This window comes from Phoca vitulina, unplaced genomic scaffold (genome assembly GCF_004348235.1).
Source record: "Phoca vitulina isolate PV1807 unplaced genomic scaffold, GSC_HSeal_1.0 scaffold31, whole genome shotgun sequence".
Classification (NCBI taxonomy): domain Eukaryota; kingdom Metazoa; phylum Chordata; class Mammalia; order Carnivora; family Phocidae; genus Phoca; species Phoca vitulina.
The window spans coordinates 11,750,097-11,767,324 of record NW_022589734.1 but is presented as its reverse complement, the minus strand read 5'-3'; the positions used below and the strand labels follow the sequence as shown (position 1 = coordinate 11,767,324).

At 43.5% G+C, this 17,228-nt stretch overlaps 2 protein-coding genes across 5 annotated transcripts in view; one reads left to right on the top strand and one right to left on the bottom strand.

Moving 5' to 3' along the window:
• SMIM13 (small integral membrane protein 13) overlaps window positions 1-17,228 on the bottom strand; it is a 209,614-nt gene that overhangs the window by 112,015 nt on the left and 80,371 nt on the right. The gene's annotated exons all lie outside the window — the stretch shown is intronic.
• NEDD9 (neural precursor cell expressed, developmentally down-regulated 9) overlaps window positions 1-17,228 on the top strand; it is a 178,988-nt gene that overhangs the window by 151,330 nt on the left and 10,430 nt on the right. For all 3 annotated transcript variants that reach the window (XM_032424871.1, XM_032424872.1, XM_032424869.1), the window contains one exon: window positions 971-1,417. In XM_032424871.1, coding sequence (XP_032280762.1) covers window positions 971-1,417 — 447 coding nt within the window. The remainder of the gene's footprint in view (window positions 1-970; window positions 1,418-17,228) is intronic.

The following is a 17,228-nucleotide window of genomic DNA, read 5'->3' as shown; positions in this document are numbered from 1 at the left end:
GGGGGGAGGGAAAGGTGGCAGGGTGAGGAGGGGCCTTCAGGAAAGGTATGAATAAAAGACCAAAAAAGAAAGTGGTGACATCTGCCTACATGCAGTAAATTCTTCATCGCTCCCTGCCATCCAGTCTGGAGATGTAGACTACTATCACCTATGCTCCATGCTTGATTATCATGGAAAAAATACTTGCTTGTCGACTCTCCCTGTATCCAAGGACTTCTTGATCAACTGAGAATAAGAATTTGTAAGCCCTGGGCGCCTGGGTGGCTCAGTTGGTTAAGCGACTGCCTTCGGCTCAGGTCATGATCCTGGAGTCCCGGGATCGAGTCCCACATCGGGCTCCCTGCTCAGCTGGGGGTTTGCTTCTCCCTTTGACCCCCCTCCCTCTCATGCTCTCTGTCTCTCATTCTCTCTCTCTCAAAAAAAAAAAAAAAAAAAAATAAAAAAAAAAAAAAGAATTTGTAAGCCCTGCCAAGGCATATATAAGTCTACTTTTGTTTCCATTTTAACGCCAGATATAAATGCCATGTGTACCGTTTGTTATTTGGGATTTTCTTTGACTCTTTCTGCCTCCAATGTATGAAAAGTTTGAGAAATGTCTGCTGTGGCACATCTTGGAATATTTTATTCTTTAAGCTGGCTTTAAGAAAGGAAGAAAAGTGTTTTTGTATAGTGAACTCTTTACCAGCGCTACTCATAATCCCTTGGCACAGCATCTAGTGCTGGAAGAAAGAACTCTTGGGGTGTTCTGAGCTTCGCCGAGGAGACAGTCTGATGTCATTGGTGGCAGACACAGGACGTATGTATCTGTGTTTTGTCTGCACCATCTGTTTTTCTCTTTACAGGCTATTGTTCGTATTTGTTCTTCTCTCCCTTACAGGAAGTGTGCCTCTCCATAGGAGCATGGGCTTTCGGTGTTTAAAGGACTGAGCTAGCATTCTAACGTGATTTCTCTCTGTTCTCTTCTTCCTAGAATCTTATGGCAAGGGCCTTATACGACAATGTCCCAGAGTGTGCTGAGGAACTGGCCTTCCGCAAGGGAGATATCCTGACTGTCATAGAGCAGAACACAGGAGGACTGGAAGGATGGTGGCTCTGCTCCTTACATGGTCGACAAGGCATTGTCCCAGGCAACCGGGTGAAGCTTCTGATTGGCCCCATTCAGGATACCCCCTCCAGTCAGGACCAGCCTACTTCTGGGCTAATGCACCAGACCTTTGGCCAACAGAAGCTCTATCAAGTGCCAAACCTACATGGTGCCCCTCGAGACACCATCTACCAAGTACCACCTTCCTACCAACATCAGGGAATTTACCAGGTCCCCACTAGCCATGGTACCCAGGAACAAGATGTGTATCAAGTACCACCATCAGTGCAGAGAAGCATTGGGGGAGCTAATGGTCCCCACTTAAGCAAAAAGGTGAGTGAGCGACCTACTGGATTTTTGTTTCTACTTACTTGTTTCCATTGCACTCAGAGCAGTAGAAATGTTCCCAGAACAAAAACATGAAACTTGCAGGAAGTAAATAAATCTTCCAAAGAGTAAGTATACCTACATACCTGAACTTGGGCATTGGTTCTGCATCATTTTTCCATTCATTGGTCAGCAAAACTTTGTTCCCATGTCATTATAAGTTCTTGTGTCATTCCAGATCATACTGGATCATTAAGTTGTTTCTCTCTGTCTTTCTGATAGATCTGCTTTTAGACCTAGGTTGTACACTCAAATAGTTTCCAGTCTTTTCTGTTTCCTCCTTGAGTGGTACAAGGCACCAAATTTCGCACAAGTACAATGATGCAGAAAGGACTCTCCTTTCACCAAAAGCTGAATCATGACCCCATTGGCCTGGCTGCACAAAGAACCCACCAGAAGTAAAGGGAGCAAAGAAGCTGGAAGTGGGTCATGCCAACCAACTTTTCTGTAGAGTTGTTAGTTTCAAGGTTGTCCAATACACATGGACACTAGTGAATTTAGAAAGGAGCCATCCTCTTGTCCTTCAAGTAATTCCTGTAATAATGCCAGAGCCAGTGTGTGAAAACAGTAGAGCTAGAATATTTAGGAAACCATTTTGTTAAAAAAAAAAAGAAAAAAGGAAGTACCTCTTCAGCACTCTATATCATTCCAAATGTCACAACAATTTGACATAAATAGAAATTTGTTCATCAAATTAATTTTAAGCACTTAGTATATGTATTTTTTAAAGATTTTTTTTTAAGTAATCTCTACACCCAACGTGGGGCTTGAATTCACAACCCCAGTGTCAAGAGTCACATGCTCTACCAGCTGAGCCATCCAGGCAGACACCCCTCATTTAGTATATTTCTGAAGCTTGTGATACAGTGATGAACTGAAGAGTGAACAAAGCCTTCATGATGCTTACATTGTAGTGGGGAGACAAGCACACACTGTAATGTCAGGTGGAAATACACACTGGAAAGAAAATAAGATTAGTCAACTATGGGAGTAATAGCCAACACCAAGATCATGCTTATGTGAGCATTACAAGGGAGGGCTTTTCTCTTTCGTTTACCGGCAAATTCCAAGGGTCTACAATGGGTCCTTTGAGGTTTGTTATTAAGAATGGACTGATTTAATGGAATAAGAAATAAGGAAAGACGCAGTTAGATACAAGAAGGAGCTTGCTGGCTCCAAGAACACTACATATGCGTGTGTCCTGGCTCAAGAAAATCTAATACAAAGGCTGAATTTACAAACCCAAGTCAATTACGGAATATCTACTTGCATGATAATGGAATTCTCTGTTGGACAAAAAAGGGGGGAGAATCACTGTTGGATTCCTTAAAATAACAAAACCACAAATGTATTTTCAAATCACCTTTTATACAAAAGGTATGTATTACACACCATTGCTCAAGAGCACCTGTGTTGCATAAGCCAAGCACATGCATATGAGAAGAAGTGGTGACTTGTTTTGCCCAGGACAATGATCACTGTCTGGAGGCAAAGTGACTCCATCATGACCTCTCAAAGTCCTTCTTACCCCAGGGACTTTAGATTCAAAGGGAAAGCCAAACCAAGACTCTTTATCTCCAGAGGGAAAAAAAGAACAGTTGAAAGGTGTAACTATAAATAAATAATTTCTCTCATTCTAAGTCCTGGTTGTTTGCACCTTAAAAATAGCTCTCCCTCATCTGAGCTAGTGTGAGGCAGACAAGGGAGACCAGAACAGGAAATGCTTGGCTGAAAGGTGGTGGGGTCTAAACTTTCATCACAGTTTATTTTGGCAGGAAGGTGACATGTTTTCCTTTTAAGACTCAACCTTTTTAGTTCCAAGTCTGAAAAGCACTTCAGACTTCTTCCCATTTTATTTGCTGGAACTGCACTGCAGATTTGCTCCTTGACCCTCCATCCTTTTAAAGAGGAGAGACTTTGACCACGCCTTCCCTTGGATTGATGTTGGGGTGTGCACTCGAACTCAATGTTTTGTTTGTTTGTCTAATTCTAAAATCAGTGGAACACTTTATGCTTACCAAAAGGTAGGTGATTCCTGTAGGAGGAAGCCAACTTCCGAATCAGACCTCTGCCAGCCTTACAGGGGAGGACTTTACCAGAACTGAGAAGTAGATAATGCCTGCAGTGCTAAGCTTTGAGCTGTGGGGGTCCAAAGTGGTAACATGGCAGCAAGGATGGGAAGGGCAGGAGGGAATGGTCCTGGCTCCTCCCTGCCAAACACCAAGTGTTCTGCAGGATATCCTGACCTCAACTTGAAAGTCATCTGAGTGCCTCTGGTCCTCTAGGCTGACCCCTCCATCGTGTCCACTGGGCCACTGGCTCGAACCTCCATTGATATGAGGAGGAAAAACCTCCTCCTTCCTTTCCCCTCCCTCTCTTCCTTCCTTTCTCCTTCCTCTTTTCTCTCTCCCTCCCTCTCTCTCTTGCTTGCTCTCACTGTTGCTCTTTCTTTCCCTCCCCCTTTCTTTCATTTTCACCTCCCTCCCTCCCTTCCTTCCTTCCTTCCTTCCTTCCTTCCTTCTCTCCTTCCTTCTTAGTGGAAATGGCTTGGCTGCTAAAAGGTAATTTTAACCTTCTAGATAATAGTTGTTTAAAACACTTCTGTCAACATCTTCCTCTGTGTAGGGGTCTTCTCAGTGGGTGAGAATCACACTAATGACTTAAGCCAAGGCCCCCAGAGTTAGTCTCAGTACAGCGAGAGTCAGGTAGGCTTTTTGGGTTTTGCTTTTGTTTTGTCTTCGGGCTTTTTTTTTTCTTTTTTCAGTTGTTATTGTAGCTAACTTAGTGAATAGCCCTATACCCATTTTTCTCTTTACTTTCCCATCTGTAAAATGGTGGTAAGCCCAGAACTAGGCATTTCTGGAAGTTTAAGCTATGGTCCTTTAAATCTATTAAAGAAGAAAAGGAAGAGGAGGTGGATCTTGTTCTAAACCATGGAAGTGTGGTTTAAAATGTTTAGAGAACATACGAATCATTTGGAGAGGTAGGGAAGGTGAGCTGAAATGCAGATTTCCAGGCCTTTCCCACCAGGAATTCTAATCCTGGGGCCTGGGAATCTGCCCTGGGGTGAGCTCGTTAGGTAGTTCTGGGGGAGGTGACCCGGGACTGCATTTTGAGAAACACTGTGAAGTGACCATGATGGGGGGTTGGATCTGTTCCAATCTGATTGTGATTCGGGACTTTCCATAGTTAAAGATTCCCTTGACGTTGCTACCGACTGTGGGCTTCAGGAGTTTCATCCACCACAGTTTTTTCCATGAATGAATCATTTAAGAGGAAAAAAAAAAATTCTGCCTTCTATCACTTCAACTTTGGTCTTTGGGAAACTGTAGCCTTTGCCCACCTAAGACGCCTCTACTCATCCCAACCACATGTATCACTTACTATATCAGCGGTTAGAAAAAGGAAGATAATCATCTCATCCCCACCCTTTTATGAAACAAGACAGCATGAGTATTGTGCAAAGAGCATGAGCTTTGGGGTTAGGCTGACCCCTGGCTCTCTTCCTTCATAGCTGTCAATCCCTTGGCAAGTTCCTCAACTTCCCTAGGTTTTGGTTTCTCCATCTGTAAAATGGGACTAATCACAACTACCTCACAGAGTTCTTGTGAGAATTCAATAGAACAACATATAGGAAGGACCTGGCCCAAGGCTTAGCACGGTGGGGGCTTAAAAAATTAGTTCCTCTCCCTTGTTTGTCTTTCCTTTCTCAGAGTTTGTTTTGAACGGCCTCAGCCCTGTTTGTGTTTCTGATTGTGCATCAAATATGCAAATACTTTCCTGCTAACACATAGGCTGTTCCCTCTGAGTGCATGGCTCTCTCTCTTGGGTTCTACAAGAACTTTGCACAGAATGGAAAAGAACTTTTCGTTATCTGGAAACCATATACGCTGACACCTTTCTTAATTTCATTGGTCTTTTGCCCTATGGGTTTTGGGTGCAGTGCCGTTTTATCCGTTAGGCATTATGGGCAGAATGCCCAGGGCCTGCAAGAATGTTTGAGGGCCCCCCTCCCCCCCAAAAAAATTTTGACTCCAAAGTATGAAACACAAAATATGTAATATTAATATATATTAATATAAATATAATAATTATATATTATATATAATTTCTATAATAATAAATATATAATTAATATAAATGTATTTATATGCGAAATATAATTAATAAACATTTAGACAAATGTGTAGGAAACAACATAATGTCAGCCTCATTAATTGCTACATTTAGAGCTCAGAGCTACTTTATTACATTTGAAAACAATTTGTAGGTTAGATTCTTCTCACTTTGCAAAGATTTCTAAATATGCCCTGTGATGGCCAAGAACTCACAGGCAATTTTAAATTAACTGAGTTACTCACAGTCCAATAACTTGAAAAGCTAAATTATGTATATTTTTTAATGTTCTCAATTCTTTAAAAGCAAAAATTCTACTTACTAAGGGACTGTGGCTGAGAGTGGGGCCCCCAAAAGTCCAAAAGCCTACGGGCCACAAAGGTCTAAAATAGCCTCATTTTTCTACTTCAAAGATTAGTAAAACTGCCGCCTGAGTTCATCCATCTGTGCCTTGATCCGCATGGAGAATGATATGTGTTTCTCTGATTATTTTTGGACATGTCACTTTTATTCTAACTGATGGAATTAGGTTTGTTTTGCATCCTTCTGAAGATCAGTTTTGAGCTAAATTATAAGCCCCGTTACGGCAGGCAGGGGCCAAGGCTGTTACATATGGCATTTCCATGTATGGCATTTCCATGTATGGCATTTCCTGCTATAGGCCACACTCACAGCGAAGTGTCAGCATACGGATGACAGCCAATGAACGAAGGAATGAGGCAGAAGCAAGAAATGAAGCATCTAATTTGAGTTGACTTTTAAGTAAACTGAAAAGTGGTTTTGATCTTATCACCCATAAGATTCACACACTGTTCACATCTTATCGTCCAGTTCCTTACGATCTCTTATGACCTATGTCAGATTCTACGCAGTAGTTTTCCCCTAAGAAGGGTGTTGGGGATTGCCACCATCTCTTTTCTGTAATCATAACTATCTCTACACAACAAATGAGCATTCAAAGCATGACTGATGTAAAGTTCAGCGTGTCTGAGAGCCTACCTATTTATTTTTTTTAAATATCTATTTATGTATTTGAGAGAGAGAGCGCATGTGCATGAGCATGGAGAGGGGCAGAGGGAGAGGGAGAGAGAATCTCAAGCAGACTCCCCACTGAGTGCAGAGCTCGATGCGGGGCTCGATCTCAAAACCTGGAGATCATGACCTGAGCTGAAATCGAGTTGGACGCTTAACCGGATGTGCCACCCAGGTGCCCGAGAGCCTAAGTTTTATGCATTTTGCCCAATGTAGACAAGATTAGTTGACTCTTCTGTGGTCACCTAAAGAGGAGAACAATACTATTTTTACTGGAGAGCAGAGCTTCCTTTGCATATTCTGTGATTTACCTAGAATGACTTTTCTCCTCCATTCTATCTGTAAACTCTTATTCATACTTTAAAGCCCATGTCAATGTTCATCTCCTCTGTGAAGCTTCCTGTCTGCACCCCAGCCGTTTTCTCCTTCCTCTTTGGTCCCCAAAATATGTCGTCCTCTTCACTTAATCTCAAGGGAAGCTCATGGGTTCATTAAAACCAATGGCCGTTACAATGGGCATGATGGGCCAGACTGGGGGCCAGTACTGTTTTGGGGGTGGCACTCAGAAAACTCTAGATTTATCTAAACCCCATGACATCATCTTTAAAGACCATGTTCTACCTTCCAAAATGGGACATGGCCAAATGTTGGCAGGAAATGATTAAAAGATTTTTGCCAGGTCTTCCAGGCCCGTTCCTGAAAGGTAACATAAGAACCAGAAATAGATTCACTATAATATTTGTACCTTCTTAGACACTGAGTCATCGCGAATTACACACATACACACAGACGCGCACGCACACACACACACCCTCACCCAAAGTCATTGGTTAGGGAACAGAGGACTTCCCTTATTGGGATTTGAAGCATTGTGAAATCTGGTTGCCCGGAGCAACATTCAGTTACCAGCCAGCTAACTGCTATATATTAGCAGTATGATTTATCTACCAAGTAAAAATAGATTTAGAGGAAATGAAAGCACCCCGAGAAGACAAACTCTGACTACACCTCCCTTTCCTTTGTTCCCTTCCTATACACACACAGACACACACACACCTCTTGAAAATAGCAGGGAGAATCAGAGTTTGACAGGGCACAGAGTACCTCTGGTTTCTTCACTTATAAACTCCATAAAGTAGGACCATGTTTCAGAATTGCACATCTCTCTATAAAGATAATCTGAATTTAAATTATTTTCCCCCTCAATACATGGCTTTTGGGGCTGTGTGGAGAAGTGAACTTCCATCTAAATTCCTTGCCCTCAAAAGTCAAGATGAATTCTACATCCTACACAGAATTAGAGGTCCTTGAGCACTTAAGGGCAGGACTTTATGAGCTCACTTTGAAAATGAGAAGTCTCTCCTCCCAGCCGAGCAGCCCACGCCAGGGGAATGAGCAAACTGGAACACCTCCCTAAAAATGTACAAAGGCCTTTTTTGTTTGGTCAATGCCAAGGCCTTCTAACTCTGTTGCAATTTGTCATAAAGCTCACAGATAGTGCGTATTTCTAAAAGTGCATCAGTAACTTCTTGTAAACCCACACCAGAGCAAGCAGAGGTAACCTTCCTTCCTTTTTCAATGATTTCATGCTAAGCCACTTTGCTTATCAGAGTGAATGGGTCAGATATTGTGTGTGGTGTGATGTCTGGCTGAGTGGATAATGCTGTATTTGTGAGGGAGAAAAAAGAATACATTTATTTATTTGATTTGATGACAAAACTCAGACTTAATATTGGTGGAACACATCTTTAAAAGCAGGCTTGTTTGAGTACATCGTGGAAAATGCACAGCGAGATTCCATCAGAAGTGCGCTTGGTTCTAAATAGTGCCATACACCCAGTTATCAAGGGACACTTCTAGAGAGGGATGCTGTTCCTGGCTAAGGAGTCATGGTGTGACTCACTTAGGACAGTGTGTCTTCTCTCAAAGTCTATGTAACTCCAGTAACATTTGAAGAGTACCAAGGGATCTTCTCTTTAAAGGGACTCCAGAGTAGGTCGATTTTTGAAGCAAAGAATCTTCAGCCATGCCATAATCACATCTGATTTATTTAGGTAATTTTTATTGGGTTTTCTTAAAGCAGGATGTGCTTAAACCAGTTATTTATCATAATGGTCATTTATTTTCAAATTTACCACCAATTGACTGTGTAGCCCTTAGCATGCTATGAAGTTACTCATTTTTCAGAATAGTTTTAGGACAAAAGCGGGGGTAACCCAAAAGTGCCCTGGGCCCTGGCATCTTCTCAACAGCTTCCTAAGGTGTTCCTTACACCACCCTCTCTTTACGGGGGAGGGATCTGAGGTCTGAGAGGTGAGTTAACTTGCTGAAGGACATACCTCTGGTAAGACGCGACCTTGATATTTGAACTTGCGTCTGTCTGACTCTGAAGCTAATGATTTTTACATCCTGGCTAATGGTTGATGTTGCCAAGCCCTAAAATAAGAGGGCTTGTTTAGGACATTGCATTAGCAATTCCAGCTCATCAGAATCCTGGGTGCTAAACAGCATCGTCTTGGCCAGAAAGAATTAAAGTCACTTCAGAAGCCTCTATGCTGACGGAGTGTGAGTTGAAGAAGGTGGAAATTCCTGCCACCCAGCTGTGGTGGTCCGTTTCAGGGCAGGTGATCTGGAAGTCCCGAGCAGATGATGAAGGCGATGTAAAGACTGTGGTATCACTGAGAACATTGCTGTGTTGGCTTCCTCTACCATTGGAAGCAACATCTTTTCAAATGACTTCCAATTGGTCCAGATGGATAACTTCATTTAACCAGACACAGTAGTCCCCCCTTATCTGCAGTATTTGTTCTCACGATTTCAGTTACCCACGGTCAATCAGGGGCTGGAAGCAAATGATCCTCCTTCTGACATATGGTCAATGCCTACGTCACTCACCCCACTTCACCTCAATCACGTAGGCATTTTATTGTCTCATGTCATTATAAAAAGAGTACCTAGAGTATAGTAAGATATTTTGAGAGAGACCACGTTCACATATAGCATATCATTATAATTGTTCTATTTTATTATTGTTGTTGTTAATCTCTGACTGTGTTGAATTGATAAATTAAACTTTATCATATGTATGTATGTATAGGAAAAAAACATAGTATATATAGGGTTCAGTACTAACCACGGTTTCAGGCATCCACTGGCGGTCTTGGAACATATCCACCATGGATGAGGAGAGACTGCTGTCTAGTTAAATCTCCCAGAATGGCCTTGCCAGGGAAAGGGGCACCCCCAAAATTTAAGATACCCAGATTTCAAGTTTTGCTTCTCAAACAAGGAAGTGAGTTTCTCTGTGAAACTAGGAAAGTAGTAAATTTCTAGTAAATTTCTAATCTGTCTTGCTAATGTAAGCAACGGGACAGAGAAAAGTAGGGGTGGACCATGGGACCCAGCCAACCAGGTTCTTATTTACTTCTCTGTCATTAACCCGCTGAATAACCTCTCTGAACTTCAGTTCCCTCAACTGTGAAATGGGGAGTAGGGATGAATTATCTCTAATGGTTTTTGCTAAAATTTTATGATCCAGATATTCTTATCTGATTCTTTCCCAGAGTCACTTGAAAAGTTTAGTAAAACCACTTGACCTCAAGATTCTTAAAAAAAAAAAAAAAGACACTCAAGCATTGATATAAATTTCAAGTTGACCCCGTAGGTTTTGGCAAATCTTCTTACTCTTCCTTTAGGATGCAGTCCGCCTTCCCATCTAGAAACCTCAGTCACCTCCAGGAGATGGAGCTGTGGCAATGGAAGGCAAGGAGCAGGAAGAACCCGGGGGTTGGGGGGGAGGGTGGGGGAGGTATACTGAGCCAGGGAGACTTGGAGCTCGAAGGCCCATCCTGTACGTGAGAACACTTTCCAGAGAGCAGCTTCTTCAGGAGAACTCTCTTCCCTGCTTTGGTACCAAAAGCTAAGAGAGTGTTTCCTCCTAGAACTTGTTATTTTTCTGTCCATTTTCCTCTGTTTAATCCTCTTGGATATGGCAGAGACCCTTGGCGGGTCAGGTGTCTCTGGAAACAACAGCCCACGTGATGGGTCTGTCACCTCAGCCACCGTGTCCTGTCTCCTGGTGAGGCCGTGAGGGGGCTCCTGTGTAGGAGGAACCTAGAACTCCAGGCATTTGGATCCAGAAATGCTCATGCCTTGCCCCCTTTCCATAATCACATCCCCTTTTGGGCATCTCTCTAAAATCCATTTCAAAACCCAGACGTCATGCTTAGTGCCCTGTTGAATGTATCTGGACATCCAAAGAACCAAAACGCTTGTGCCTTTTATAGTTCTCCAAGAACATTTCGGTCCACGGGATATTAAAAAAAAAAAAAATGACTTCGCTGGACCCAGCTCTGTCACAGGTCACATTCAGCTTTGTCCGGAGAAAGACCTCAAACCGCTGCAGGAGCCCAGACGTCATTCCCCGCCATGCTCTTCCACATTAAATGCTTCGAGCTGCTCTTTGGCGCTTGGTCACTCCATAACTAAATATTGCTTTAGCACTTGCTGCACAAATTGCTTCCTGAAAGCAGCAGGGGAGGCGTGCTAGAGGCTTGACAATCGGGCACTGTTTCCATGGAGTGGTTTGCCTCCCGAATGCTGTGTCAAATGAAAGTGACCCAAGAGCCCCGTTCCACTTCTGAGCCTTCGGTCGTGACTTTTTCCTCCTTTGGGGAAAAAAAAAAGAGAGAGAGAGAGAGACTGGCCACGATTTAGGTGTGGTGAGCAAAAGGCTGAGTTCTAGCCTAAAAATCAGACAGCAGAATGTCTTTGAGGGAAAGTAAATCACCACCCAACAACAGAGGGGGAGAAACTTCGATGAGCTCAAGAGAAGTGTTAGGAAGCGTGCAGTTGGCCCACGAGGGTGTATTTTTCGGGCCAGACTCGGTTTTCATTATATTGTTGCTATGCGAATAATAAATGAGCTCATTGCTACACCCAAGCTGGGCAGAGAGAATTTATAGAGAATTAATAAATCCAGTGGAGGCAACATGTGGCTTTTCCTCTGGTCATAGAAAAGAAACTAGTAATCTTGGATTTTAAACAGACAAACCTGTATAACTTTGCTGTTTCTGAAAACTGGATCCAAGTTCTAACAGGCAGGCAGTGATAATAGTGAAGTTGCTCTTCCTAAGGGTTTTTCTTTAAAGGGAAAGGGTCACGCAGTTCATGGGCTTTAAGACAAAGAGGTTATTATAAGATCTAATAAATACTGTGGTGACTCTGTGAATGCTTTTTAAGGGCATTTACATGAAATAAGTCCTTTCCAGAGGGCGGTTTCAGAAATCTAAATACTCTTGTTAATACATGAGACCCAGAGATAGTATAAATAAAACAGGGGGCTAGGGGAGATTAGAGATAGACAGGAAGCAATCTAATTTTACTTTCCGCAGATGCCAAGAAAAATGCAAATGGCCGACTGCTAATCAGTGAGGCCTACTTCTGAATTCAGACAATCTTAGGTACTGTTAATGGCGGAGTTATAAATCTGTGCTATAATTATTACAGCACAGTGGCACTTTTTACCTTCTCACCAATTACTCATTATACTTCCTGAGTACCTCCTGGATTGCCTAGGTGTTGATGAGGCCCTGGGGCGGAACGCCAGGAGCCGGGTCCACACATGTCTGCTCTGCTAGATTGATGGGTAAACTCTGGTGGTCAGTTATCGAGGCATTATCTGGATATCAAGAAGAAAGGATTGTGTCATTCTGGCCATTTCTGATGTTGCTTTGGAATGTAGAGAACTAGACCCAGAGAATTAAATCATGGGACACAGAAACCCCAAACAGTTACAAAGACCCCTCCGTACCCTTCCAAGTGGGATTTCTTGTTATTTTTTGAAATTCTGTTTAAAATTATTAAAAATATATTTTTCTGATTTTTGTAATCGTTGAAGCAGGCGTCTACCAAATGTAGAAGTATGAGCAATAATAATGATGAGAATACCCTAGAACAGTTAATCTGTCCTCCACCCCCCAACACCCCATCTCCACCTCTTATCCGTTCCACCCAGTTCTTTCTGTCAAACAGTAGGATTTTTCCGCTTCCTTTTTACTGTTTTTGTTTTTCTTTACGGTTGCGGGTAGCATGGCAGGAGGGAAGGAACCAAAACGGGGGTGGGTGTTGGAGGAGAGAGATGAGAAGGTGCCATAAGTAACAAGTGGTAGGGCTGGCGTCAGAAGGAAGGACGGCGGAACATGGCGGGACCTGAGACCCTATTAATCTCGGCTTTCGTAGGATTCTCGGGGCGGGGAGGGTCTGCCTTCATGTTCGGGTGGCATGCAGCTGAGGGCCTTCACAGCAGCTAGGCCCCACTCCCAGGCACCCAACCACGAGCTCTGCTCTGAAGAGGTGAAGCGGATGCCCACGGAGACTTGCTGAGACGTTGGCCCCAAGGATACCATGTGAGCAGGAGTTGTCTTGAAGGTATTTTGCTTCTAGACATTCCAGTTGGGTATGTGCCCCACTTCTTGGTGAGATCCTCTTGACAAACCCAGCTTGTGATCTTCCACTGAAAAGGCCTTGTCTGAAGAGAAATTCAATCAAGGGTCCTGGGTTTGGGACGTTGCCATCTTTCTCTTGGATAATAGGTTTATTTCTATGCCTCATAAAGCACGTTTTTCTCCTGGGGTTTTCCACTGGAGTGTCTTGGACTATTAGGGTGATAACTGTGACAATGGCAATACTGATAAGACCAGAGTAAAATAGTAACCCAAGTAAATCTACTGATGGCCACAGAAAACCAAAGTCTCTTGTCACTTACTGCTTTGATGTGAAATTCCCATTGCCTCATAGACCTCACTGGGAACACTGTATGCATTTGTAAAGATTAATTTCTTTCTATTTGACTTGTATCTAAATGATTAAATTTTGTTTGCTCCCATGGTTTAATCACGGAACATTTTGGAAGCAAACAGCCTTGAGATCTGTGGTCACTAAGACACACAGACCACGTCCTCCTCATATTGAGAAGAAAGCAAAAATTGGCTCTTGTCTTTTTCTGCTGTCTTGTCTCCTATATTTCTGGGTATCTTTGTAGGGTGGACATTGTATTTTTAAATATTTGTAAGAAATCATTTAAGGCCCATAAAGATGTTCTCTACTTCCAGAGAGGATTTTATTTCCTTCTGCCAGCCTCGCAGCCAAGCATAAATCTAATTTCGGGCTTGGAGATATTCTTACCCACCCCGATGAGTGAAAACCTGGCTCCAGCCCGTGCAAGGGTGGCTTCCCTTCCAGCACCTTCTCACTTTTACATGCAACCCTTAGGATCCCAACCCAAAATGGGGATGGTTATCAGGGTCCCAACCTTGGGGATCCCTAGAGTCCAATATTCCCCCGGACCCATAGACACTGCAAAAAGACACCTATGAGTCTTTCTGAGAGGTGTGGCCTCTCAGACACCTATCTCACATCCGCAAATGCCCCCCAGGAAAAAAGCAGCCTTAAAGTGTGGGCTTACCTCTGTGAATTCCTTCTCTGCTCCCAAATTTGGACCTGATCATTCTTTACTATCTTTTAATGCTTTAATGCTATGAAGAAGATTTTTAATATCTTTTCCTCATTTTTCAAAAGCTGTCTTCAGTGGGATGGTTGATCTGAATTACCGGGTCCACAATTTAAGTCCAAAAGTAAAAGCTGTATAACCCAGCAATTATAATAGAATTAGAATAGACAATTATAATAGAAATAACTAAGGCTTAAGGGGTTTACCCGATGCCAGGCACTTTATGTACTTAATCGCATTTCATACACTAATAGCCTATAAGTGTTATTATTTCCATTCTCCTAATGAGGAAACGGGCTTAGAATGGACAGATCCCTTGGTCATGTTCTCACACGTGGTAAAGTCAGCTCTGCCTGAGTCCAGCTTGTGTTCTCAATCACTCCCCTCATCAGCCGAATCCTTTCCATGAGCTAAAGACCTAATGTGGCCATGGCCTCTGATACACAGCTCCTGTTCCTTTCCATTGTGTTTTCCTTCTGATACTAAGGTAAACTGCAGAGTTTGTTTTGATTTCTTTTTGCAAAACTCCCCCGTATGTTTCTAGCTTATGGCTGAGAAGAACACAGATGCTCATGTCACATGCAGACTCTGGGGAGAAGGAAACCATCTAGCAGCCCTTCTTGGCCTCCATGGTGGTTTGCACCAAACAGTGGTGCAGGTGATCATGCTTCTGTGGTTTCTGATTTCTTGATTTTATCTAAAATTCACTCTGCTTTTTTGGCTTCCTCACTTGCCTGACCTTACCATGCATGGCTGAGAAGAGCCCATTCCGCCCCTTCTCCCGGTGCGTCCCACTCATCCTAGAGCTGACTCACCTGGAAACCAACCTCATCCTACACAGGCAGACCTTGTTTCCCGTCCTGTCCAGTTCCACACCATCTTGCTTAAGAAAAGCCTCGAGTTTTCCTTTAGCTCATTAATGTATCCAGTCAATGCATTTATCCAAGCCCTACTACAGTCAAGGCACTGTGATAGGCCCTGCTGTGTATCTACAAATGAAGAAGAAACAGGTTCTATCTCCACCATGCCAAGAGAAGAAATGGGAGGCACTGAAAAGGACCACAAGTGATAAGTCCCCTTAGAGATGTACACATAATGTGCTTGGAGCATTCCAAGGAGAAAGGTATTCTATCTGTCTGGAAAGGCCCCATGGGAGAGAGTCACTCAGCCTGGCCTTGAAAGCCGAATAAAATGTGAATTATGAGGACAGGAAGAAGAATATCTTGGAGAAAGATACAACGTGAGTGAAGGCACAGAGGTGGGGGACGCGGGGCATCTGTATAAAATGGTGGAGTTCAGTCTTGCCAAGGAATGGAATTGCTAAAGAGCTTTTTGGTACCTGCCCTCAGAGACTTTCAAGGTATTGAGGGAGGAGGGCAGAAATACATAGATGAAGGCAAGACGGGCCCCCTGAGGGCCACAGACATGTTTCATTTGGCCAGGACGTTGTTTGAAATATTTGAGCCAATTCTGGAAATCAGATTTCACGTCAAAAAATCCAGATTTCTGGCTTCTTCTGAAAATTTGAGAGACTTAGCAACACGGGGCATATTTTCTCAGGATGGCAGCTGGCTGGAGCTGAGGAATGGCTGCTTTCCTTCAGGAGGTTGTGAGTTCTGTCTCCCCAGCGCAAGATCCCAGCTCGCTTCTCCCTCCACCTCATCTGCTGGGCCCCACAGGCGTCTAAGCATCAGGCTCTTGCTGGGTTACAGGTGCAAGCCCAGGCTAAGGACTGGGGAGGTGCAAGTGGCCCGGCCCAAGGGCCTCTCTTCCAGCTCACTGACTCACACATCGCTGCCACCCTTTTTTAAAATTTCAGCATGCACGGCTCTCAAAATTATGAGACATTGGAGGGATTTAAATCATCTCTAAAAGCAGCTCTTGGTGCCCAGGCTCTGATGCTGAAAATGGTGAGAATCAAACACATCAGAGTGTGGGGTGGGGGGCACCGTGTATGTGTTTGCTTGTTTTTAGGCAAGCACATAATTAGAGCGCTAACCTAACCCCACTTTCTGCACTTTGGGAGATTTATTAAATGGACTGTTCCTTTCCTAAATGTCTGCATCTGCCCTTCCTCTCTTCTCAAAGTGTCCACCTTCAGACTCTTCAGTTAGTTGACAAAAATAGTAGACTAACATCTGAGGACCGGTCAGGTTCCTCACGGGGCAGAAAATCCGTATTTGGAAAATGCAAATCCTCTGCCAGGGTCATCAGGAAGGGGGTTGCCTGCCCTAGCCCTTGGTCTGAGAGCCCCAGGAATTCCCCCCTTTCTAGCCCCGTTTGCATCAATTCTAATGAACTAAGAGGTTCCTAAGGCTAAGCCCTTGTACCTATAAATAAATACACAGAATAAAAGGAAAGCACAAAAGAAAAACCAACGGAGGAAGAAAGGAAATGAAAAACCTGACTTCGTTTCATTGAGAAAATTAGGTTTGAAATGCCGTTTCTGTAGGAATGCCATCAAGATCCTGCCCTTGCAAACACGCAGGAGAATGCTTCCGAAAGTTACATCCCCTTAGCTAGAGCCTGGTGTTCCTCCGAGGCTAAAGTTCAGTAATTCTGGGACAGTAGAGAGGTTTTTGTGTACTGTGTCAAGCAGGAAGAAAAGGTCTTATGACCACAGAACTGGATACTCTGTAAGGTACAGAACAGTCAGCACTTTCCTCTGAGGAGAGAACACGCAATTGGCATGAAAGCCACCCAAGCAACGGGTCGAGGAGGAGAATGTCCAAAAGGAGAAGACTTCCAGCTCCTCGTTCCTTCAGGCATTACAGAGCGGATCACTGTGTGCCCCGGCTGTCTGACCAGAGGCAAAACGCTCGTCCCTTTTAAATGCTATTTGTGGACCAGCGAGAATTAGATGGTACCATCGGGAATGCTGGACTTGGGGGAGACTTCATTTTGTTGGCATCCCCCCCCTACCCACTGTGGTTTTCACCATCTGTTTCTTTTAATGCATAAACAAGGAAAATGACTGGCTTGGAATGCAAAGTTTTTAAAAACCAGATGACCACAGGCATCCTCCAAATGAGAAAGAGAGAGCAAGTTGAGGTTTTGTGACATTTGTCAGGAAGTGAGAAGTTAAATACCGGGAAGCAC